We start from the raw sequence: 27,147 nt of genomic DNA, 5'->3' as shown, positions 1-27,147 counted from the left end.
CGGTCCGGCGAGGACACTGCCCCGAGAGCAGAGTGGGCTGTCCCATTCGGGGACACTCGCTGCGCCCCCGCCGGAGGAAGGCCGTGCCAGGAGGCACCATGCCCCAAAACGTGGTCCTGCCGGGCCCTGCGCCCTGGGGCTTCAGACTCTCGGGGGGCATAGACTTCAACCAGCCTTTGATCATCACCAGGGTAGGTGTTTTCCGTTCTTTTGCTGCAAGTGGGGACGCTGGCGTGCGGCCGGTCCCCCTGGAGAGGATAGTGGCCAGTGAGGCAGTGGAGTGTGCTGGGTGGGTCCTCGGCTTCGGGCCACAGTTCGAGGGGCGGCAGCATCTCGGCAAACTAAGGTTTGGGGATGCAGAGCAGTTAAGAGAATTAACCACGTCAGTTCCACTGTCTGCAGCGTCTTGGCCCCCAACAACTTTCCGAGGAGAGGTGAACTGACAGCGTGGTTCCCATGGCCTCAGAGAAGCTGGGCTGCGAGGTGGGCTGCCTTCTCGCCCTCCACTCCTGGTCTCCTTTCCAGTAACAAACGAGGTGGGGGCCACGGGAGGAGAGACGAAGGACCAACAATAGTGGTTGCTTCTTGGAGCTAGACACGCATCTGAGCGCTCTCCTTGTCTGGATGAAAACTTCGGCAGGGAGCTGTTCGCAGGGCACAACCTGGGCCCGCCAAGCTGGAACCGCCCTTATCAGCTCAGACAGGGAATATATTACTAATCTGTATTCCTAGGTTTCCAGGCGTTTTGAATAAATATTTTCCAAAGCTGGAAACTTGGCTAAGAAATCATCACCTATAACTCGAACTACAAAGAAAACATGTCAGATTGTTTCCTTTATCTGAGGGAGAGTCATCACTCAGCCTAATAACTCAAAATAATACTTTCCTATCAAAGTCAAGCTTTCTTTCCTTAATAGTCTCTAAAGTATTTTCTAATCAAAAAGAAAGAAAGAAAGAAAGAGGGAAACTTCAGGATCTGTCCTGCCAGTAAATTTCTAGTTGGTCTAATTGATTTTTTTCCTAACATATGTTTGCCTGACTAACAATGTTATTGTTATTATTTCAATGATCACATATAAAGCATATTAAACCTAATTTTAAAACACAAACTTTCAGATTATACCTTTACTTAATGCTTTATTTTCTTCCTTATTTTTTATACTGTGTTTTATAAATGTATACTTTATAATCTGATATACTCACATCAATTTTTAAACAAGGTAATACCTTTAAAATTCTGTTCTACTTACCAGTTTTGAGAACCAATGTCTTTTTAAAATAACCTCAAAACGTACCATACAGATGCATACTATGGAACATTTCAAGCTTTGTTTTACATTTTTCGAAAACATGTAAACACATCTGACATGTGTGTTTTTATATAAGACATAAAAACTTAACACACCCCCAGAAATGTTCCTAAGTAAATTAGGCAGAAAATGGTTCAGTGATCTGGGCCAAACAATGCCTTTTATGGATTTATCAAAGGAAACAGCTTCCATTATCTCTGCTAAGAAATATTCTCAAAGTTTCTAAAGTACAGTTTTCCTTTGTTTATATTAAATGAAATAAGCTTTTGAATCGTAACAGAGAATAAATCATATTTATATTAAATCCTAAAGAAATCACTCAGTCACAAAAATCCTTCCAGTGATTTATAGAAGAAATATCTTACTATTACTGTGGAACATAATATGATGACTCTTATGCTTGAAACATTGAGTTGTTGATATTATAAACAATGTTTATTTTAAAAAACTCAACATTTTGGAGTTGACTGCAGGAGCATATGGTAAACAGCTGATATAATGACATTTGGGAAGCCAATTCTGTTTGAATTTTTAACTCATAAGTAATTTGCATCACATTGACACTTGTTTCAATAATAGTGCACAACCATAGATGATTATTTCATTTGACTGTGGATTTTCTTTTCAGTTAATTTAACTCAAAGAGAGCAAGTTAAAACTAAACTGTTTTGTAGTCCAGGGGTCCCCAAAACCATTCACATAGAAGATTCTTGTTGAATAAGTGAAAACATATTCACTTGAAATTTTTTGCTTTAGTGAACACCTAATCGAGAATATTTCCACTGAAATTATAATAATACTAAAAATCATTTGGAAAAAACCTAAAAGATATTACCCCAAAACAGTTATCAGTGTTGTAATTAGGTATTAGAATAATTCTATTAAGTCAGTAATTTTAACATTGTGCTAAAAGGTGGTGAATGAGGTTATGTGTGTGTTAGCGCACACTTTCGCCTGCCATGCACTCTCCTAAGCCCTTTATAGGCACTAATTCACTTAAATCACACCATTATCCTAAAAGATAGTAGTGGTAATATCCCTGCCGTTGATCACAAGTGGTGAAACAGAATTCAAGGCCAAGTCTACCTGCCTCCCAAGTCTTCATCCTGAAGCCCGTACATATGAAAGATTCTGTTTATTGTACAAATGTTTCCAAATAGGTGTTTTGTGCCATCCAGCCCATCATCGGGTCCTACTGATATTATGTCTTTAAGATCTACCACTTTCTTTTTTCCAACCACTGTCCCTCATTGAGATTTCATAATTTCATGCCTAGCTGTTTGTCTCCCTGCTGCAATTCGTCCTGAATATTCTTACCAGCCATCTTTGAGATGGTTGATGGCTGCTCCTACCTTCCTCATTCTTAAAAATTCTTCAGTGGCAATCCCCAGTTTATAGAGAACAAAATGTGTGGTCTTCAGCATGGCATTCATGGCTTTCACCATCCATCCCGACTCACATCTCCCACCTCACTTCCTCCCTCTTCCTCCTCTCTCCCCTTCCTCCTCTCACTCCATAAATAGGTAGTAGTCCAAAACTGGACCACTTATAATTTCTCTAACATGTCTTTGCTGCTGTCATTTTCCCCCAGAATTCTCTTCCCCACCCACCCCGTAGTCCTCTGTGCTTGTGGAAATCCATTACAATACCACTTCTCCAGCCTTCCTCCGGGAACAATCACTGCATCCGCTTAATTGCCCTAGCTCTTGACCTGCAACCTCTCTTTATATCACACCTTGTACCACAGATGTTTGAGTACATCTGTATCCCACAGATTGCATGCTCCCCTCTCAAGGCAAGAACTCGCAGGTTTGGGGCTCCTCAGTGCCAAGCACAGGGTCTAGTGTATCACATATGTTATAGAATAAATACAGACACAATATGAGTAATTAACTAAAGTGTCCATTTTTGACATAACTTCATTATCATAATAGATGCAGACTGTGTCTTCAGAAATATTCCACGATAAAGAAAAAGGAGAGTTGTTTTATTGTTCATTGATTTGTCTGTTTTAGATAAGTTCTTAAGTATGCAAAGAATTGAAATGCCAATGCCTGCACTTAACGTCACAAAAAGTCCCATAAATGAGATATATTCCTCAAGTCAATTAAATCAGTTTTTGTCCTACAAGCAATGCCCTCCCTTCCTCTCCTCACACTCTACAAAAGCAGACTAGAGCAGTGCTCCTCGACGGTGGTCCTCGGCTCCACCGTCTTCTGGGGAAGGGGTTTACCAACACAACTCTCCATTAGCTGAAATTACAATTCACAAAATGAGGACAAAGGGTCCTCACCCTATAGTTGTTTACAATCCAGTGGGGTGAAACTTTGTATCATAAAAAACCATGAGAAGTAAGGTAAACCAAACACCAGACATTCTCCCCCAAAAAGCTGAGCCATTGGTTGTGATACAATTTTTAGGAAAGCAGTTTCTAGGCAAGGGTGTGCTATACTTCCCGTGATATAAATTTAACTTGTGGATGGATGTTCAGTGCAGGGGAGGGAGCTATTATGGCAAACACTATGTACAACTGGCCAGCATTTCATAGAATAAAGTTTAAGGTTCACATCTCTAAGTGAGAAGCTGTTCTTTTTCTGGCAAGAAGGTCCTAAGGAGTCTCTTTCTTAAGTGTTAGGACCACCCAGAAGGTGGATCTACTATCTCAGCCAAGTTACAGATGGTTTGTTTTCACAAATTGTCCAATTTGTAATAAAGTACAAGCTTCTTTTGTGTACACGATGTAAAATCGCTGTGTACATCGGATGCCAGCATGTCCCTTCCCACTCAGTTCCTGCTTCATGGACCTGGGTACCAACAAAGAAAATGCTAGTGTATTCTTAAGTTTTGCAGGGTTTAACATAGAAAAGTATAGTTCTTTAATATATATTTGAAATTTGAACTTTTAGAAAGAAATATTTACCGTTGAATGCAATCTTCTCCCAGGTAGCCCTCAGTATCCTTGGGGGATTGGTTCCAAAACCCCCACCCTTATACCCACCCCACCCTCCCAACCCCCTAGCCCTTCCCTTGAGGATACCAAAACCCCAGGATGTTCAAGTCCTTTATATAAAATGGAATTTGAATATAAACCTACGTGTGTCCTCCACTTTGAATCATCTCTAGATTACTCATAATACCCAACACAATGTAAATGCTATGTAAATAGTTGCTGGCATGCAGCAAATTCAAGTTTTGCTTTTTGGAAATTTCTGGGATTTTTTTTCCAAATATTTTCAACCCTCGGTTGCTTGACTCCTGGATGCAAAACCTGCAGATTGGGAGGGCCAACCATTTTTAATTTTGTTCCAGACCTGTCTGCAACGCTGACATCTGTTCCTAACATTCATACATCCCACAAGTATATTCCACCCCACAGCCATAACTGTCTTGCTCTGTGACTATTTCAATCATTTTTATTCTTCACATAGACATTCCATCAGGGCCACATCTTGGACTTCCCTCATGTCTCCCACAGTTAACAGGTCATTATAGATGCTTCACCTGTAATTTAAATTCGTTTTTCCCAAATGGACCCAAGTAATAGGCTGATGTGAATAACGGAAATCATCTGAGGCACTTGTTAAAAATCTAAATTTCCTAGTTCTTCTGCTAGAGTTTCTAATTCCTGATTCCAGGCATTAGAGTGGGACTGGGAACTTTGTTAAGCAAAGATTCCCCACGATTCTCCTAATCAGACAAGTTTGAAACCATGTGCTAAGTGATGAATGGCAGTGCTATTTCCAAAGATCTCTCTAATGCTTTTGATATTTGAAACCCTAATGAATCTGAATAATAAACCCACTGAAAACCTCTTTGCCTTATTTTAGTCTCTCTTCTCCTAATTTGGAAAAACATGTTAAAAAATAAACTGTGAGCAATAAGATCAAGCAACAGAAATAAAATAAAAAGTAATAATATAATAAAGTCATAATATAAAATAAAGCTGAGAACTAATATATCCTTATGATTAAACAGAGAGTTTAACTTACTAAAACCAGGCCATCTTAGTGGTCATTTGCTGATCACTAGCCTCGCTGTGCGTGAGACTCAGGAAGAAGTGAAAGAACATGTGTTCTCCTTCTCTCTCAGCCCTCTCTCTAAATACTATTTTCTTTCTTATCAACTCCCACCTTGGAGGTCCCGGGACATCAGTGGCCAGGTTGGACGCAAGGTCAGAAGTTGGTTCTGGCCACCACTATCAACCACTGGTTTCCTATTTGACTAATGAAACTGCCAGCGACATAGCCGTACAGCTGCTCCCACCTTAGTGAGAAGCCGCAAGTTCCTTAGTCACTTCACCTCTGAAAAACAGAAGCAACCTTCTACGTCCAGCCTGTCTTAGAGTGGTTGCAATGGTCAAAGTTATTAGAAAGCGCTTTGCAAATGTAATCTTTTGGGTAAATATAAGACAGTGTTATTAACTTCCGTATTAAAGCTGTGAATAAAATTTAGTAATATTCAGTATCTAAGTTCAGCACACAAAATGCCTCTGGTTAAAATTTATATAGACAGATACACACAAAACCCTTCCTTCCACTCATCCTAATCACAGCTAAGAAATACTTAGGTTTTCTAAACCAAGATCGAGTGTCAAATAGAAATCAAATTCAAGGATATTAGAAAAGCTAGGTGAGGCTTTAAAAGCAAACACATTGAACCATGCTTTCTCATGTTTTAACTCAACAAATAGCACACTGGTCTTAGACGTTTAAAAATAGATTGTACTGATTTTGACAAACTATAGTTAGAGGAAATTAGAAGTTTAAGGTTATTTTTATCACTATAACTCATATTAGAGATGGAAACTTTTATTCTTCTAACAGTTCTGAGTCTGGGAGAATTTCTAAATGCAAAAACACCTATGAAATGCCTCCCAAAGCTGAACGTAATAATCCTCAGTTATCTTCATCCAGCTCCCATCAACTGTCCAAACGGGAAAATTATCATGATCTTTCTTAGAGCCACGAGGTTAAATCAAATCAATCATTTGCAAATTAAGCAAATAGACAAACAATGAATTAATGATCCTCAAGTTTAACATTAGGAATGACCTAGTTTATTCCTGGAGTCAAGTCTTACATGTTATTCTGCTCTAAATAGTGGGAACTAGCAAAAGAAACAATGGCAAGTTGACAGTAGTAGCCATAATCTTTGGGTATGTAAGGACTAGTTCTTTTCATTTCACAAGCTCTGATTTAAATGTCCTTTTCATTCATTTTTCAAAGAATTATTCATTGATTACAAATACTGAATTTATTGTGTGAAGCATCAGGAATATACATAATATTATGGATATCCTCAAGAACTTCTGGTTGGGAAGACAGACAATACACAAGTGAAAAAACAAACATGAGAGTACACATTGTCTTCATAAAGGCAAAGAACAGGTAACAGTGAAGAACGATGGGGAGGGGCTAGAGAAGCTACATCAGATGTCTGGGGAGGTCTCTCTGAGAGCATGACCTTTAAGCCTAGACCTCAAGGATGAGAAAGACCAACCAGGTGAAGAGTAGGGGGAACATTTAAGGCCCAAGTAACAGTGTGTGCAAAGCTTGGAAGAGGGTGCAAGCTTGGCCTATTTGTGGAACAAAAAGGAATTCAGACTAGCTATGGAGCAGTGGATGAGGGGAGGAGGAAGGGTATGAAGTGATAGTAGAGAAGCAGGCAGCATAAGACCAGGTGAGGACTATTAGGGACTTGTCAATAGTTGGGATTTACCCAGAAAAAATGGGAACAGGTGTAGCAATCAAAAGAATAATTAATGGTATACTCAACATGTATTTATTGAAATAACTTGAAATAATTTCAGATTTCCTATTTTCTAAACATTTAACAACCATATTTTTCCCATATCATTTCCCATACCATTCCTCATATCCCCCCCCCCAAAAAAACCCATGTGAATTTCTGCAGACAGCATCAAATCAGATCTTGCTTTTTTTTTTTCCTACCTAGTTTGACAATCTCTGTTAAAAAACAGAATGTGATGTGTTTTTAGGTCATTTACATTTAATGTAATTACTGGTATGGTTTAATTAAAAAGCTATCATCTTGTTATAGTTGTTTTCTATTTGTTCCATCTGTTCTCCATTCATGGAGAAGAGCTGCGCATGGATACAAATTTCCCTCGTGTCTGCGGTTCCCAGGGGTTCTAAACTCTGAATATTTAACTCACACTTGGCCTCTAGCAATTTGTTCAGAATTTTAGTGAATTCTTCTTAACAGGTAGTATGGTGTCTTCATCTTCTATTTTCTGATACAGGTGAGCCCACACTTACATCTCGTCTTTCCTTGGAAGCTCCTATCTTTCCTTCCATTCCAAGCTAGTTGACTGCCTTATAACTTCAGCTGTCTGAAGAGTCCAGGGAAGTTATAATTTTGCGTATTAGCTGGCTTCTTCTTTTTAACACAAGAGGGATTGATTCTCTTCTGAGCTTTCTACATCCCAGGGGCATGACAGGGATGCTGAAGCAGTTTCAATTCAAATATAAAAGCTCCCCAAATGTAGTATACTTCTATTCCCAAATAGAGAATTCTAGGTGACAAAGAAACACTAAAAAACAAATTATTTTGTTTAAACCAAAGAAAATATGATTCAAACAGGGAGTTATGGAAGATGTTTTAAAAGAGAAGAAGAGATACATGGTAGAGTAAATATGGTTAGTAAGAAATAAATTAATTCACATAATGAGAAAATAGAGATAACAGAATTGATCAATTAAGAGTTATTTTAAGTTAAATTTAATATTTCCTAACCAATAAAACATATAAAATGTTACCAAGGTTAAATACAAATGCCAGGCACAAAACTCAAGATATTGCAGGATGTTGATTTTAAAATGTGCGATGATTTCTTCCAGATCACTCCAGGCAGCAAGGCGGCAGCTGCCAACCTGTCTCCTGGAGATGTCATCCTGGCTATTGATGGCTTCGGTACAGAGTCCATGACTCATGCTGATGCACAGGACAGGATTAAAGCAGCAGCACACCAGCTGTGTCTCAAAATTGACAGGTGCTCTTTAATTAATGGTGTTAAAATTTGATCTGTTTTGCAGGAGAACCTGAATCAGAACTATAAATGATTCATCCTCCCACTGAGGAGTATCACAGGACCCAGAATTCTGACTGGCTTTTTAATATATCAGCCACTTTGGTTTGTTCTTCACTGAAGTCAGTCAGTCTAGTAGCTGTTAACAAATGATTTCTAAAAAGAATGCTCTGGAATGTCAGAATACTGAAAGCAGCTGAAAGAATTTTTTTCCCTCTACTAACCCAGTTAGTTGACAATGAAAATAGAACCATTAAAGGTATTGGCCATAAAAACACGGAACAGCATGTCGCGTTAGTTATACTGCTGTTCTAAACATGGTAGAGAATGGAATGGAATTTAGAAATGCTCCTGAAAGAATCTCATGCTTCCCAAAATGTGATCATGTTAAAAATTGGTTGCTAATATCCTCTATGCCATTGGCTTTTTTGTACTGAATTCAGCCTAGAAGAATCTCACAAGGTGTGAGAGTGTATGTGCACATGAGGGTTTCAGACAATGAGACATTTCTGACCAAAAACAGTATTAGGAAATTGAACCTGATCTATTGCCATCAGATCTGAAACTGAGCTGTGAAAATAATGATTTGTTACAGCGTTGTTAGTGTGTTGATTCTGTTGCTGCTGTATTCGCAGTTTTCCCTGCTGTGGTACAGAAGGCACAACCCATCAGCCACTCTGCCATGCCATGGGGTGAAACTGACTCTTCCCCATCTCTGCATAACCTGTGATCCTGCCAAGCACACAGTTTCTTAAGAGCCACACGATCCCAAGTAGATACATGAGAAAGGCTGGACAAAGCACATTTTCTTCATGCCAACGGCAAATCCACCTGGCAAATCACTCACTGCCTCCTGTGGCGCCCTGGGTAGGCTAGGAGGGAAGTAGGGGAGACCTAAGGAGCTTGCCCTGGGGTCATCTGTCTGCAGGGCATGCCTCCCGAATCTCCCTCTCCTGTACTGCTTCCCACATGCGCCGGAGACCACTTCCTCCAGAAACGGTACAATGTCCTTGCCTCAGTCAGTTCCAGATGCTATAAGTGAACACCACAGACTGGATGGTTTAAACAGCAAACATTTATTTCTCACAGTTATGGAGGCTGGAAGTCCAAGGTCAGGGAGCCAGCATGGTTGGGTTCTTCGTGAGAACCCCTTTCCCGGTCAAGTCCTCATATGGCCCTCCTTGGTATGTGCACACAGAGGAGAGCAAGAGAGATCACAGGCCTCTTCTTTTTATAAAGGCATTAATCCCACCATGAGCGCCCTACTCTCATGACCTAATCTAACCCTAATTACCTCCTAAAGACCCCACCTCCAAATGCCGTCACACTGGGGAGGAGGATTTCAACACGTGAATGGGGTGGGGGGTGCAGGGGGCACAAACATTCAGCCCATCGCAGTCCTCCAGGCAATTCTGATCAATTCGAGCCTTCCCAAAAGTACACTGAAAACATAAGACTAATTAGATGAGAGAGTACAGGATAATGAGCAAGGAATATTGCTTTTGCCTTTATCAAGGGTTGATAGTATTTTCACAAACATAGGCAATTAAAGTATCTCAAACTGGAAGTGCCATTAGAATTTGGGGGTTTATAAACTTTATTTTATTTACAGGGCGGACACTCGCTTATGGTCTCCACAGGTATCTGAAGATGGGAAGGCTCATCCTTTCAAAATCAACTTAGAATCAGAACCACAGGTATGAATTTTGGAGTAAATGGTGTTCACATTACGTTTCCTTTTAAATGATGCCCTCCAAGAGGAAAAAGTGACAAATAGAAAAAACTGGAATAAGCCACCAGATGAAGTAGCTATCTTTACTCTCTGAGATTAATTTACATTATCCATGCCATCCTACATCAAGAAAAAAGAGATGTATGCCTAGGCAAACATCTTGTTCAAAGACAAACAGATTCTCATCAGGAAAAATGTGGCTATATCCACGTAGAGTCTGCTTATTTTTTCATTTTCCTATGATGGACTTTTGCCAAATGACCATGAGTTAATCCAAGAAATTTAAGATGTTAAAGCAAAACAAAAAATAGGGTCTCTCATTTGAAACAGGTGTCTCTAATCTTATAGTTATCGTGAACTTCAATTCCTCAAGGTCTTCACCCAGATCTTATTTTACATCCTTCTTTGATGATCAGTTCTGGCATTCTGTAATTAAGCTGACTCTAGGGAAAGAGTTTTGCATTATGTAATCATGATGATATTCTGCCTGTGCAGCTGAATTACAAAAGATAAAGGATCTTCCCTTGAGGCAACTCTATCTACGAAGCTAAATTAATCTAACACTCTGATGCTGACCTGACTATGCCTACTTTCAAAAGCTCCAAAAAAACTGAAATTAAACCAAACCTCCATTGTGCCATATGGAAAATATAATCAATAAAAGGATTTTTGAACCTCTCCTTGGTCAGAAGCTCCCCAAGTTTAGAGAGACAGAGATATATAAATTGAATACCCCTTTTTAAACAAGCACCCCTGCTAAGCTAATTATATATCCCCAGAGTTCAACTAATGAAAATGAACTGAAAATATGGTTCTAATTTATGCTTCAGCAAGGTTTCCCCTTTCAGGAACACCGACTCCTGAAACTGTCCTTCAGGTTTTTCACTGTCTCCATCAGCCTCCATTCATTTCCTTCTTAGTAAAATACATGTAGGATACATATGTACATGTGTCTTACAGGGCTTCTCAAAGATTTCAATAAAATAATATAGAACAATAATTTGGCACACTGAATTGCTCATAGAGATATTCAGTCAGGTGGGCTCTGTCGTGATCACTGGGTACGGCACCCCTCTCACCAGGCGGTGCTCAGAAGGCCTCCTGGCCTTTCCTAACAGTGAGACAGAGCTTCCTGGAGACCAGAAACGTCTTCCTCACTGCTCTCCACGGGGCATTACATATTACTCTGGATGAAAACTTTATCATCAGCTCAAATACAAACCCCCCCAACCCCAGGAGAAGAAACATACTTCAACTTTCAGAGGGAACGAGTTTATCAGATCCTTGTCCGAGACTTTTTACTGGAGGGAGAGAAGAGCGTGAGCCTAAAAGCCACTCAGAGCAAAAGGGGGAGAAGGGCTTCAAACTGAGTAAGATAAGGACAATCACGAAGGCGGAGCTGGTGTGTCTGCTCGTACTCTGAGTTACCCCAGGTGTAGCACACAGCAGGCGCTCATTAAACAGCTGACGAATGAATGAAAAGAACCGGAGGCCCTAAAGAGAAACAGTTCTAACATGGCAGCCGTGGGGACATACTCTCAGGCTGGGGTTCTGCCACCGCCCCCAGAGGCTGCGTGCACAGCAGAGTGATCCTGAAGGCTGCGGCGGCCCTTCAGGTGAGAGCTCTGCTCTTCAGGGTGGGTGAGTACGAGGTAAAAGGGACGAGACAGGCAGTCAGTGCAGGGAGAAGGGACCTGCAACCTGGTGGTGGCTTACCCCGCATCTGAGGTAGATGGGTGAGTGACACCTCTAAGCATCCTCTCGGATGGAAGGAGAGACCAGAAGAAGGAGGCAGAACAGTTCTCCAGGCAGAGCTGTCATTTGCAGACAGCCCGTGGCAGTAATGCCCAATCCGCCTGCTTCCTCTAACCCTCAGCAGTTCATCACTTAGAGGCATCACGGGAGCAAAAGAGACCATGTGGTGCTTTAAAAAACAAAAAAGGGAAATAAATTTAAGGCTCACATATACACATATATTGACCCTCCCCCAATCTCTGATTATCACTATGACAAATTGGATAGAATTCTGAATTTGCTTTTCTATATAGTGTACACATCCAAAATTGGACTGCACCTTTTGCACATTTCCATTCAAATTTTTTTCCTAATTTTTTTAAACCCAACTTCATCAATATGAGATGCTAAAATATGGGACACATATTTGACCAAAGTGCCAAATCCCCAGTGATCACTGATCACATTGCAGTTTCCACTCCAGCATGTGGGCGACTCAGCACGTACGGATTTCATTAGGCACAGGGTGAGCCAGAGCATCACGGGAGCCTGGGTTTTGCTAATGTCTCTGGTCCAGAGTTGGAGTTTCAAGGCACCTGTCTGGGCTTTACTCTAGAGGAGGCCCCTTTTGTAGACCTATGAGTATTAATTTATGACTATGGTTATTCTAAGAATTGATTTTAGAAGATAATCTAAATTTTAAATACTCCGGCCACTTGTCAGTCATTTATTAGCCCACGTGTCCTGCATTTTGCAGTTAGACAATATGGGTATTTATGATACTACAAACAGGAAAAAGATAAAAAATGGGAACGGTTTTGTTTTTGTTTTTTTTTTTAAAAGGGTGAAGATTGGGTTAAGGGCTACAGAACTTGGTCAGATGGAGCCTCTGAACATTCCATTAGTTTGAGTCATGACTAATTCTTACTTGCACCCTCTCCAAGAGGCCAGTGTTTGAAAGGCTCAGGAATAAGAACCATTTCAGTTCTTCCCCTCAAGGACCAAAATATTCCTACTCCTTATGAACCTCAGGCCAGATTCCTGCAAGACCAGTGCACGTAACTTGGCACTTCAGGACAGACCTTCCCTATACGACACAGCTAAATGTCAGCACAGCCTCTCCTATCTGAAAATCCTACAGCATAAACTAGAACAAAATGCAGTGGTAAATATCAAACAGTGAATTTAACTTGTAGACTGAGATTGGAGAAAGGCTAAACTGTGGTTATGTTTATATTCCTTTTTAGAAAAAAAGTAATACAAAGCTATGCAAAGAGAGGTCCTACAAAGAGAGGTTCTTTTTCTTTCCCCAAAACAGAACCCTACAAATAAAGCCAACCCCTTCTGGACAACAAAGGTGTGTCAGGCTGAAAAACAGATGTCATTAAATCTTTCAAATGCCATTGAGTGATACAATATTTGAGGTCTCATTTCTCAACCCAAGTCAAACTTCTGTTATAAGTTATATGACGTTTGCTAATGGAATAAAATACTCTTTCATTTTAAAAGCAATACATACTCATTGGGGAAAAAAGATTATATCCTACCATCCAAGCCCAACCACAAATAATGAAATGTTAGTGTATTTTTTTCCAGTTTTTTCCCTAGGAATAGGTTTAGGCTTTGGGGACATTTTCTTACACAGTTACAGTAATAAATGACATAAAATCTTAGTATCTAGAGTTTTTACTTTTCCATGCTATTATTAAATAGCTAAAATTTTGATTTTATGAATTTAGACTCAAATCTTAGGGTTAAAAGAAACCTTACAGATTGTTTAGATCAATCCCCAGCCATTGAATAAACTTCCATACAATTCAGAACTTGGCCCGTGAGCAGACAGGTGCATTTTTTTACACAAAGCATTACTCTAGACTAAAGGTACGTGTTAGAGTTCTTTGTCCCTCTCTAATGCTTACATTCTCCAATAAAACATTCCCCTCGCCTTTATTTAATATTCGCTGAACAACTCAAGATCATAAAGTACTTATCACAAGACAGGAAAATATATTTTTCAGAAATAAAAATGCTGTTTTCTAAATGAGAAAATAGTTGTTTCCATCTCCATATAAAAGACTGCATCCTTTCCATGAAAGATTTGATAATAAAGATATATTGCATGCACAGTCAGGTGGGGTGTGGGTTAAAGTTGTCCTATTTTCATAAAATAACTTTACACTGTTTTGAGAACTGGACAGCAGCCTACACAAAACAAGTTTTCATAAAATCCCCTTTTCCCCACACTCTTCCCCAGTGAGATATGGGGAAACACTTGAAACAGATCACTGAAGAAAAAACAATGATACGGGTGACTTTTCATCTGAGGGGTGAGCATGAGAGGGGGGAAGGGATTGCTCACAAATTCCAAACATGATTAAATATAACCATCTCCTCAGTTTGGCTTGATATGATCACTTGATAGAGTTTGTTTCCCTTATTTCACCACCATTTTTCTTATAAATAAACAGATCTGCATATTATCACACATGTATCAAACATGTTGTTTCTGTTAGTAAGTGCCTCAGTTCTCAGACTGAATCTTTATCCAAGTAAGAAATTGAAAGGTGAAACGTCTTTGAATGATGTCATTGCTGAGGTCGTTTCAAGGACTTGGGAGATTGTTGTCAAGAGCTGCATTCTCCCTGATGTCAATTGATCTCTGTCAAGTTACTTAGCTTTTACTCTGGCAGTGCTAGCATTTCATGAATTCAAAATATTATTCCTTAATATGAGCTCCTAACATTTAAAAATAATATTTTAAAATCTAATTAATTACAATGATTACTTACTGAATTCCTAAGAGAGAAGAATCACTTGGATGCTTTTGTCTGGGTAGAATAAACACAAGAGCTGGACTGTATTAACTGCTATATAATTTTTTTTACCAGTATTTTCCATTACTAATCATTTTCCAAGAAAAAATAAAAAGGAATAAAGTGGAACAGCAAACTTCTAATTGGCTTTGTCTTTTGATTCTGTTTGACCATCAACAGTGATGTAAGACTTGGATAGAATGTTGCCTCTCCGTGACATGTTTAAATTTTTTGTTTACCTTTAGTGTATACACTTCATTGTGCTTTTATGGAATGACTCCAGCAGCCCATAAACTAATGCTTTGCAAAGCCTGAATACAAATGTTCGAAGCCTGTGTTAGAAACACTTCCTTTTATGATCTGAGTAGAAAATAGAGGTTTTTCGTGTTTTTTTTTTTTTAACAAATTACACTTTTGTGACCTTTGCGGTAACTAAAACTGAAAATGGCAAAGAAAAAGCTTGGAGTTGATTAACTTGTGTGCTGCTTTTTAGAAGTACTACTAGAGATTATAACCGCACAAATATTTTCAGAGAAGATGCCTCATTTACAGGATAGTTGCTATTCATGTGTATCATTTTAAGACTAAGAAGAAATAAGAGCATCAGATTTTGCCCCCATAAAGCCATCATATTATGTTAACTGATCTTTGTAAATCCAATTCTATACATCAAGTTCTTTAAAGCATATCATACTTATCTTTAAAAAAAAAAAAGATAAATTCCACAAACCTTGAGTCCTTCAGTACTGCCTGATTTACTCTATTAATTAACCTGAGAGATTTTATATATATAATCCACCAAAACTAAATTAGGCGATTAACCTTCTGTCTTCTTTCATATCCCAAAGAGTAACAAAGCTTTGAATCATGGCCGTTGTCATTACTTACGATTATTTCCCATTCACATTTTTCATGCCGTAATAATAGCTAATCATAACAATTAATCATAAAACACAGCCAATCCAAATTCATTATTAAATCAGCCAAAACTATCAGTCTGTACCACTATATGAATGTTTGACTACACACGTTTTCACATGTTCTGGGATTCAGCATTTTTCTAAAGCCACATGTGGTTGTTTCAGTCATTCTGCTACCTAATATCAGCAACTACATTGTCACCCAACCGACTCTTAGGCAATGAACCATTATTGTGGAGGAAAAAAATAAAAAGAATCCATAAGATATTAGCCAATTCAATCATATTATAACCTCATCGGCTATTGTATTCAACCCAGGCCTTCCTTTCAAGTTCAGGAAGCTGTTAAAACATGCTGTCCAAGGTTGAGGAGAGGAAAGCTCCTCTTTATCACATCACAGATTTTCAGGTGCCATGAGATTTGGGGCAGCTGGAGTCCAAGAATCAGCAGGGCTAGTGTTTGAAGCTGCACCCCATTTGCCTCATTGTAACTGTAAGAGGGCTTTGCCAGGAGACCTAGGTGGGGGAGCAGGGAGTATGTGTGATGACTGCCTGCCCAGGAGAACCAAAAGGAAGCACCTCGCTGCTTGAGTCCCCGAGGAAGCTGCTGGTGTTCTCCTGCACAAGAGTCGCAACACAAAACTCTGGTTCCACCCCTAAGAAATGGATATAATCTCTTTTCTAAAAAGCACCATCCCACAACTCACTCTCTAAAATGACAGGAAGAAAAAAAATGATACGAACAAGACTAGTCTAAGATCTTTTTATTTTTAAAAAAAACAGTCTCCATTAACATTTCAAATCATCATAAATGTGTGTAGTATTTGAGATCTGTTTGAAACACTGGTGGCAGAGTCACTAAGTAAAGGAAGTTGATGTGAATGTGTGATTGAAAAATACTGTAAAGATTTATCTTACCAGTTCTGCCAAATGAAAAGATTTGGAAAGGGAATCAACTCATGTGTGTTTTAGCATTCCCTCTTGGTTTTCTTCCGTTGCTTGGAGGAGAAAAAAATTAGTGACTTTACAAAATTATAAATCTACATAAAAATTGGAAAACTTGATCACTACATTAAAAGATAATAATATAGAGTTTCAGATCATTCAGGTATGTTTCAAACTCAGAGTTTAGGACTGAAGTTTGGGCCTTTTCCCCATAAAGCAAAAATTCTTTTGTGAATCATACATTCGCTATCTCTGAATTGCTGGGAATTGCTTAAGTCTTTTTGGGACTAGAGTAAACATAAACACACAACATGAAATCATCACAATAAAAAGGGAGGCATTTCTATATATGTTATTCTGCTTTCAAAAAGAAAAAGTCGTTTAACTCTTATTATTTTTTCTAAATTTAAGGTTATATCTTAATGCAAATTAAGAATTTTGTTTTTTGTCATAGGTATTAAGAAAAAAATCAGAAAAATGTGGATTATTTAAAATGATTCAGTCCAGTTACTCATAAATGTTCATTCCCTTTCTGATGGTTTTATTCTCCCATTTCCTACAATGGGGGAAACGTTAATAGAGGAGAAAGCATATGTAATTCCTACTTGAGAAAATGTCAAGTAGAATCATTTTTCTAAGCCAAAAATCTCATTTCTGACACAAAATTTCTGTATTCGAATGAGTCCTGTGAGAATGTCTTAAAAGTCAAAAGAAGGCATTAGGGAGCAGACAAAAGGTATAATATTCAAATTATTTTATAATATTTTAAGTAAGGTCAATCAATCCCTTTGCACCTTAACATCTGAAGGATGAATACAGCACGTGTACAGTTCACGGAGAATGGTGTCCTCCTTTTACCCGGCCATTAATCTCGTAGTGGGTAAAGAAGCCTTGATTAACAAGAGCGATGCTGTCGGTCTGCATTAATGGCTTTGTCGTGCATTCTGTGGCTCTGTGTATTTTGTCTGCCATTGTACAGGAGTTCAGACCCATTGGTGCCGCGCACAACAGAAGGGCCCAGCCTTTTGTTGCAGCAGCAAACATTGATGACAAAAGACAGGTAGTGAGCGCTTCCTATAACTCACCCATTGGGCTCTATTCAACTAGCAATATACAAGATGCGCTTCACGGACAGCTGCGGGGTCTCATTCCTAGTTCACCTCAAAAGTAAGTATTCGACTTGGTTTCTGGCCACCATGTTTTAACGGTGATAGTGCGACTTCTTTTCCTTTCAAAAGTCCAGCTCTTGCTGTTTTATTTTTACTTTCCTGAAGGCACCATCAGGTTTTTATTTTAAAGACAAGCATCTAGAACATGGTTCTAATGTTCTGGAGTCCAGTCCGCCAGTTACCGAACATTTAGTGAATAGATGGTTAAAAGGAAGAAATCGCTCTGGTTCCATCATCACCCTTCTTAGCCATGTCAATATTTGGTGGTAAATAATCCTTTCTGTACAGTTACTGTTTAATTTAATCTAAAATATAAGTATATGCATTAATCTTCCACTGAGGGACTTTTTTAACCCTTTGTCTTTACAGGATGTGAACTACTTTGAACACAAGCACAATGTTCGGCCCAAACCTTTCATAATCCCAGGCCGAAGCAGGTCATAAGCTTTAAGACTGTGAAGTTTGAAGTGCATGCTTCTTTAACAAATCCTGCTAAGCACCATGCAATGTAACTCTTAGGTGTTTGGAGTGACTTTTATCATTTTGAAGCTTATTTCAAAAGCAAAAGAAACAAACTCACTAAGCAAAGAATAGCAGCCAACTAACCTCCATTTCCGAGAGTAAATACTGACAAGATTACAGTGCTGTGAAATATTATGCAATCCCCGTGTGTATTTATAACTAATGCCCCTGCTGTTCACAGGATCGCATCCAGAACACGGTGACCTTTGAGGCAGGCAGACATACTCTACCCCAGGGCAGGAAGGCCCAGTCAGAGGGAACAAAAATGAAAACCAGCCCCAGTCAGGAGTGAGGAAGCAGGAGACAAAGCTGGAAAGGCTGGTGGAGCTTTGTGTGCTTGAGAGGCTGATTATTTCATCTTAGCACCTGCTTCTCACTGTGCCCTCAGAGCCCACCAGGTAACCCCACTCATTCTACGTAAAAATATATCTGCATTCTTATGGGTGCTTGCACAGGAAGAGAGGCCACCTGAAAAGGAATTATTCCACTTGAGGGGAAATAAGTACAAAGAAAGAAAGAGTTAGGAGGGAGGGAGATTTATTCAGTTATCCTCAGAGGTAACTGTCAGTCAGAAAAACAGATCATCAATGATCCTGTTCAGATCTTCTCCAGAAGTTAAATTCCAACTTACGAGGGAAGAAATTAATGTCCTGTATTGCCACATCATGAAACAGTGACTTCAAGAAACCTCAAACCCATTTCTCTAACCTCAGCTACATCAGTCAGCCCAGAGGAAGGAAGTTGGTGGTTAGGCTAGATTGATCCTAACAAGTTAGAATCACTGAATAATGATCTACATCAGGTGTCTCAAATTAGTGGCCTGCAGGTAGTCAATTCACAGTGTTTTATTTAACCCTCCTGTTGTTTAAAAATATTAAATTGAGTTAAGTGCTTTAAGATGGAACACCCACTCTCCATCTTGTCAGAATGCCCGGCACTCCTAAGCTATGACACCTGGTCCATTGTCATATACGTGTGACCCTCCTGGGCCCTGCAGACATCTTAGTTTATGATGCCTGCTGTAGATAGTAAGTCATCACTTGATACATGATTTCCATGTGCTGACCTTTCCATAAGCTAGAGTCAGGGCCAGAGGATTACTTCAAAATAAGCCAGGCAATTTAGTGATATCAGATTCAGAAAGAAGCAACGGAGTAGAAGAGCAGGAGAAAGATGCTTAAAAAAGGCAATGACTACCAAGTACATCTCCCCCGACTGGAATGTAAACATCATATCCCCAGTACCTAGAAATGAGGCTCGGACAGAGTAAATGCTCCACAGGTGTTCATTAGGAATAAAATCCCAAGAGTGCCTAATCGTACTTCCTGAGTAGCAAGAAGAGTCAGGAGCTGTCATTCCTCTCTCAGACTTGTTCTACACAATTCTTTTTTACTTCTCTTAGTTTTTCCCTATTTCATTTTCAGTTGTTCCTATTCCATTTTTCTCTGCATCTTTTCTCTATTTCTCCACAATCAACAGCTTCCTAACTCCACTCTCAATAACATTAAAAAACATAAAAGCTAAAATGCTCTTTTACTGTTGAATATATATATACACACACACATATATCTTCCTTAAGAAACATAGTGAAACTGATATACTTGCATTCTTTTGAGGTTAGCATAAGTGGAAGTTCACTAACTTGAGCGTTAGGACTTTAGGAGGCTTAAATAAAATAATACATTACAGTTAATACAGATCTTGCTTTTGCTAAAGACCAACAACATTAATAAAAATTCAGGAAAAGTCAGGGAGATTCAGTTATGTAATGCCTTTCTTTTATATTTTCATTTCAATTCAAACATGGTGATGATGACAAGCCAGTCAATTCTGTCACTGTGAAGTGCCTTTCAGTATAGCTGAATTTGGGAGAGGGGAGAGGAAAAACAGGGATGAGGGGATCTGCTTAAAAAACAGGTACCAGTACATAAACCTTAAAAAATCGTAAAAATGATTCCGCTATCCTTCCTTTCTTCCGTGCCCCCTCACTATTTGCTCAAGTTTCTGAATTTCTTGTTCTTACCAAATGATTCCTCATCAAGGTGGAATTTTGAGTGGCTACTTACCAAGCAATAATTACACCATTAATGCACAATTTTTGAATCTGAAGTAAGTTGGAGATGCTAATATGTCCATCTCCGTGGGGTCTTACTACTAGCTAGGGTTCTTTTAATGTTTTCACCAAAAATTGAAGCATTTTAAAAGACCAGTATTTTCCTATGAAAATATGTAAATCTTTAAAGTCAAAGCTATCAATAAAAATAAATACAAGGCATTTTACAGATCTGAATGATAAAATACAATCTGGTGAGTGGTTTTTGGACAAGTCCCCGCTGGAAGCATGTCCCCAAAAGTCTGTATACACACCAGGGAAATTCATTCTCTGTCTAATGATCCATTCAGGTGCACAGCAGTAATGGGGGGTATAATCAACCTTAGGGGTTGCCAAGTCAGTAAGTCAACGTCAAGAAATCTTGATAATACCTACCTTTCCAGGTCACAGGAACAGGTCATGGTGACCCATGATGATCTCCACAGTGACTGGAGTCCATGAAAACTATTCTGTTTAGAGCATGAGTTCACAAGATCTTTTAAAATTGTCCCAGAAATTTATAAAAAGATAATTCTTGTTTGCTTAGGGTTTGTTTCCTATGTATTCAATTAGACATGGGCCCTAAATAGAATGATAAAGAAATTAGGAAACAGAAGACACGATCTCTGCTTAAATAAAGTTATGCACATAAGCATGCATGGATGTAAGAACACAAAAAACAGAAAAAGACAACACTAACCACAACTGTAAAATAAGGTATGTCTGGTATCTGTAAGTTCTGAGTTGGTCATAGTTTGCCTCTGCTCTGTCTAGCACTACGCCTGGCTCACAGGAAGCTCAGAGCAGTTATAAATGCTTGTCGAAAAGTTCACTGTTTTGAGCCCAAGTCTCCCAATATTTAACTCAGTGTCTCAAATCCCTAAATTACAATTTAATAAACTTCACCATACTGAGGTCCATCAATATAATCCTGACTAAACTGCAGATAACTGAAATTTTATTTCTGTTCTTTTACCAAATGAAGTCAATTTCAGCACCCAGTATAGTGTGGAGTCTCTGAAAATGGTGAATAAACCACTTGACATTTTTGTATGGGATCAATCAGTTTACAGATTGAGTTTCAAACAGGTTCTCAACAGGCAGGAAGTAATAGAGCAAATTTGTATTTACCTGCCTTGTTTAGTCTGTGTAGATGGTTGAATTGGATAGCACAATACAAAAAAAAAATTGTTTAATTCATTTAGTGACATGGGCTGCCCAGACTAATCAGGCTGCAACACTGATGAAGCCAACAAAATCAGTTTTCAGTACGTCCTTCTGGTTTTTGCTCTCTGTATGAGGCTGAGGTTGGCATTAGCAGTCCTAGAAATCAAATGCAGATACAAGGCTATACCTGAGCCCTAAGAGAACACTGACCTCAAGATAAACACACCATATAAATCGTTCTCTGGCTTGAGTTTACAGCAACACTAACCTGCAGGCATGATAGAAGTTTACGTTAATATTTCTTTTGGCTTTGTCTTAAATGACTGTGCTTTAAAATATATATATATAATATATTCTCAGAATTTTTCTCAAAAAATGAATTTCTCATGCTGAACTTAAACTGCATGTAGAAAAAGGACATTTTGGTCATCAGCATGTCAGCTGTGACTAACCTCCTACCCACAGAGAATTCTGTTTATAGAGACTATGAAATTTCTGCAGTTGTTCTTAAAGTTGCATGACTGGCTTTTCTAATGGTTTAATAAGTTCCCTTAAGTGGTATTTAAAGGAAATGAGAAATATGCATGGAAATATATGTGTGCTTTACAAAATTTTACATATAGCTATGTATAAAAGAAATATATCTTAGCCCTATGTGCCATCTGAAGAGGCTGAGATCACCTTATTTGCCCTCTAATCATTAATTTCAAGGTGACAAGCATTTATTGGCTGCTTGTAGAGCCTACATTAAATCATTGAACAATTTTTAAAGTGTAGTTTTCACAAAAAGAATGAAAATAGAAAAAGTTAAAATGGTAATAAAACATTTCCAAAATAGTCCTGAAACATTATCTTTATTACACAACCTACAAGTTGCCTATTGCCATTCAATTAAAGCCCAATTGCATTTCTGAAAATACTTATTTTGAAATGTGTAGCCTAAATATTTGATTGGATCTTCATGCTGCATATTCAGTTACTCTTTGTGAAGGATCATTCATTAAAATTTCAGTTTTAAATACTGCAGCTCAGAAATGTAAAAGGGTGCCCAGCCAATGTAACTTCTCTGAACCGCTTACTTCATGCACAACTCTTTATATGTGTAACTCTCGCCTAATAGAACATATTGTCTAGAAGAACAGAGCCAAAAAATGCAACATCACCTGTAACTTCTAATTTCGTTAAACTTTTTTCAATCATGAATTTTTAAACGTCTTCCCTTTTAAAGTAAAGTCTAGCCAGAAAGAAACATTTCTTTTTAATTTGATTTGCTTCACTTCTTACTTTTTGCCTTCAATTCCTTTTAACCTCTCTGTACTTGTTCTCTGTGTTCTGTCTGGACTTTCTGGTTTCTGTGTCACGTCTGTGTAACGTGTTCATTAACACAGTGGATGCAGTACTCCGTCCGGTATTGACGGTGGCAGTGGACGTAGCACCCCTTCTTCTGTCAGTACTCTTAGTACTATTTGCCCAGGTGACTTGAAAGTTGCTGCTAAGATGGCCCCTAACATTCCTTTGGAAATGGAACTTCCGGGTGTGAAGATTGTACATGCTCAGTTTAATACACCTATGCAGTTGTACTCAGATGACAATATTATGGAAACACTTCAGGGTCAGGTTTCAACAGCTCTAGGGGAAACACCCTCAATGAGGTAATATGAGTCTTTCTGAACCATGGGCATATTAACTAAACACATGGGCAATGTCAACTTTACTGGTGTCTTGAAATGCTGTCTTAATTGAAAGAATGCTATGTGAAGAACTTTCAAGAAAAAAATACTAAGGATCTATCGCAAATATCCAGGCTTAATGATAAAGGTGATTTGAAAAATTAACCAAGTAGAGTTTTATGTGACAGATCGCAAGAAAATGAAATCATGGAAGGGCCAAATGTATATATCTTTTGAAAAACTACAATGTACTTTATGCGTGGTACAATACTTCTCAAAAGTGATTTACAATCTAGTATACTCTGTGTTTCTTCTTTGGGGGGTCAAAAACTGGGAAAGGGATGGGAGGTTCAGAGAAGTTTCAAAAGAGATGATACCTCTTCTCTCTTCTAATGGCATCTTCTAGAGAGGTTCATTATTTTTCCATTTAAAATGTTTGCCATGAATAAGAGTTTATAAGTGAATACCTCAAACTATTAATGTAGATATTTAGTTTCCACTGGTCTCCATTTTGACTGATTTCTTCTTTGTTATGCATAATTGTTCAAAGTAATTTTGCCATCAAGTATTGTCAATTACAAAGATTTATTACAAGATAAAAATATTATTACTTCTTTCAATATTACAGAACCACTTTTTATAAAGTATTATGATGCTTATGAGTGTTATGTAAAAATATCCCAAAGATAACTCTTGGGATAAATACAATGAGATAATATTAGGGTGATGTATTTCAAAGCCATTTTGCAAGGGACTTCAGATATACAAGATGATTATTTCCAAATATGATATAGGTAATAAAAAATATGTGCAAATAGCAACTACCTTTTATAGACAATGTCATTATATGACATAAAATCAAAAAGCATTTGGTGCCTAACATGTAGTTTTACTGTGGCATTTTTTATTGTTAATCATGAATTTATCTGTAGAAATTTTATTAAAATTAAGTTTCTATCATTTTTGTAAATGAATTGTAATGTGGCTATTTAGAAAATATTAGTGTAGTCAATATAACTGATATATATCTGAAAGTTGCTACATTATGCACTTTCAAACACTAACAAGTTGAATTTCTTCAATTTACAAGCAAAACGGACACCTTGGTTGTTTCCAAAAGTTAACAAAGCAAATTAACCTTAAAAACAAAACTAAACCATACACTTTTGCTTTAATATCAGAAATGAATCTGAATTTTATTGACCACTTGATGACTGAGAATAATCAAACGGGGCTCACTCGAGCACTTTCTATCATGTATATGTTGCTTTTTTTTTCCTGAGAAAGGTTAATTTTGTTCACATTATAATTATATATCCAACAGACACAGGTGCTATTTTTTAAGTTATTATTTCCTAACGATCACATTTTTGTCACCCTCCAAAGGATTTTGCCACGTGGAGAAGTGCTGATGTGACCCCCAGGTTCATTAATGATATTGTTAAGGCCACCTATGTGAATTCACATTTTATTTTCACCTGTAATAGAGATTAACTTGAAAATGCTGAGTCTCTGCTCAGGAGTTGCTGTAAATATAGTGATCACTGCTAATTGATAGCTTGTGACTTGCTGCATGTACACGACGCCCCTGACGCTGCTCCGCCTGCCACGCTGTGTTTCAGTGAACCCACGGCCTCCGTGCCCCCCGAGTCGGATGTGTACCGGATGCTGCATGACAATCGGAATGAACCCGCTCAGCCTCGCCAGTCAGGCTCCTTCAGAGTGCTCCAGGAGCTAGTTAACGACGGCCCCGGTGAGCAGCCGTGAACGTCGGCTGAAACATTATAGACAGAGTCTACTGGAAGGGTCAGGGGAGGGGAAGATGACAAACATGATGGGGATGAGTCTAAAAACTGATTTCAATCAGGCATCAAATGAATCTTTGCTAAGAAGGGTTTGGGTGCTGCCTGGTTTAGGAAAGGAACTTCCAGGACATAGACAAGTAGTCCCTAACCTGATGGTAAAAGGGCACCAAAGATAAATCCCATCCACAGTAGTCAAGGGCTAGCTCAGCTGACAGATCATAAAATACAGTTTTAAATCAATATTGCCAAATTTCTCAGCCTCCCCCATGTCCCATGTTATCGTGATCATCAAAATTTTTAAATGACACTGGAATGAACCCTTACTGTGTTCCAAATCCTGTGCTGAGTACTCTGCATATATGATCATTTAATCCTCATAATAACTCAGTGAGGTAAGAGCTAGTATTTTCCCTATTCAACAAAAGAGAAACTGAGGCATAGAGAGGGCAGATTTGTACAGAGTCACACAGCAAGTGAGAAACAGAGCTGGGTCTTCAGCCCACTCCTGCTGTCTTCAGAGTTCATACTCTTACTAATGTTTTTTCACTTTCTCCAAAAAAAACATTATGCCATACACCAGAAATTGATACAACATTGTAAACTGACTACAGTTCAATTTTTAAAAATTAAAAAATAATAGCTATGTATTGCTGGTGGGGGATGTAGAATAGTGCAGCTGCTCTGAAAAACAGTATGGCCGTTCCTCAAAAAGTTAAGCATAGAATTGCCATAGGATCCAGCAATCCCACTCCTACGTGTCTACTCAGGAGAAGTGAAAGCAGGGACCCAAACCAATACTGTACACCAGTGTTCATAGCAGCATTATTCACAGAAGCCAAAAGGTGGAAACAACCTAAATGTCTACCCATAGATGAATGGGTAAACATAATGTGGTATATCCATTTAATGGAATATTATTCAGCCTTAAAAAAGGAATGCTACAACATGGATGAACCTTGAAAATATTTTACTAAGTAAAATAAGCCAGAGACATAAGGACAAACATATGATCCATTTATATGAGGAGCCTAGAATAGGCAAGTCAGAGAGACAGCAAGTAGAATAGAGCTTACCAGGGACTGGAAGGAGGGAGTTAATATTCTCTGGGTACAGAGTTTGCTTTGGATGATGAGAAAGTTCCAGAAATAGGTATTTGTGATGGTTGCACAACATTGTGAATGTACATTAGCTACTGAATCACACAGTTAAAAATGGCTAAGATGGTCAATTTTATGTAATATTTTTAAATATTGAACCACAATAGAAAAAGAAAGAGTGCAAAATGTCCTCTGCCCCTTTCAGCCCCCTACAACAACAACAACAACAATTTTTAACTAATTTCATTTTGTAAGGTCCTGCTTCAGAACAAGTTATGCTTAAACCAGTCCTGCTCTTTTTGAAATGATAGTACGGGTGCAACTAAGAATTCCTTAGGTTAAAGTGCACACCTTAAAATAGAAGCAAAGTATAAACTGCAGCCAGCTGTTCCCTTGCCATAAATGGCAACACTCTGTTTTTCAGATGACCGTCCTGCTGGAACTCGGAGTGTGAGAGCTCCAGTTACTAAAGTCCATGGCGGTGCCGGCAGCACACAGAGGATGCCACTCTGTGACAAATGTGGGAGTGGCATAGTGTAAGTTTCATCTGCAACCCAAAAATGCATCATAAGGTGTCAGTTCTCTATTTCTTCTACTTGAAGACTCCATATAACTTTTATAAAAAACAAATTTCTGTTCATCGATTTGAAATATAAGGTCCATGACATTTAGCACATTTTGACCGGAATTCCTTAGATGTACCCCTAAGTTGGCATAAAATGTAAGTCAGAAATCTTGACTTATAATTTCATATATATATCCAGATATATTCAGGAAAGAAATTGCCGCAGAGGTATATTTTAAAATCTTTTCCAAGAATCATAACTTCACTTCAGAAAGCTTGTATATTTCCTTTTCTGTATAAATCCAGGGAAACACATATGGGGGTCATCTGGTTGTTAATTAAAACACATTATCTTTACGCAGTTTCTTAAGTTGCACAAATACTGAAATACGATTTTACAAAATACAGTTAGCTTCCATTTCAAGGGACTTTATGTGTGAATAGCCACACCTGCTGGTTCAAACCTTCAAGTGAACCAGATCACTTCAATCTGTCCACTTAATGCCCCACGGGGCTGCTTCTTCCAGCCCTTTTTTCTGTTTTTCTACCATCAGCTCAT

At 38.5% G+C, this 27,147-nt stretch overlaps 1 protein-coding gene across 4 annotated transcripts in view; it reads left to right on the top strand.

Annotated features, from left to right (window-relative positions):
* PDLIM3 (PDZ and LIM domain 3) overlaps positions 1-27,147 on the top strand; it is a 28,580-nt gene continuing 1,433 nt past the window's right edge. The window contains exons 1-7 of one of the 4 annotated variants that reach the window (XR_012502487.1): positions 1-191; positions 8,171-8,322; positions 9,971-10,055; positions 18,040-18,107; positions 22,840-23,103; positions 24,744-24,874; positions 26,448-26,559. Coding sequence is in view for 3 of the 4 variants with exons in the window: in XM_010953281.2 (XP_010951583.1) it covers positions 99-191; positions 8,171-8,322; positions 9,971-10,055; positions 18,040-18,107; positions 22,840-23,103; positions 24,744-24,874; positions 26,448-26,559 (905 nt within the window). In the remaining variant the exon portion in view is untranslated. Of the gene's footprint in view, positions 192-8,170; positions 8,323-9,970; positions 10,056-17,480; positions 17,669-18,039; positions 18,108-22,839; positions 23,104-24,743; positions 24,875-26,447; positions 26,560-27,147 lie in introns of all 4 variants that reach the window. The other 3 variants (XM_010953281.2, XM_010953282.3, XM_010953283.3) reach the window with 3 other exon arrangements.

The sequence above is a fragment of the Camelus bactrianus genome, chromosome 26, assembly GCF_048773025.1.
Source record: "Camelus bactrianus isolate YW-2024 breed Bactrian camel chromosome 26, ASM4877302v1, whole genome shotgun sequence".
NCBI classification, from domain to species: Eukaryota; Metazoa; Chordata; class Mammalia; order Artiodactyla; family Camelidae; genus Camelus; species Camelus bactrianus.
The sequence above is the reverse complement of the archived record's forward strand: the minus strand, read 5'-3'. Positions and strand labels throughout refer to the sequence as shown.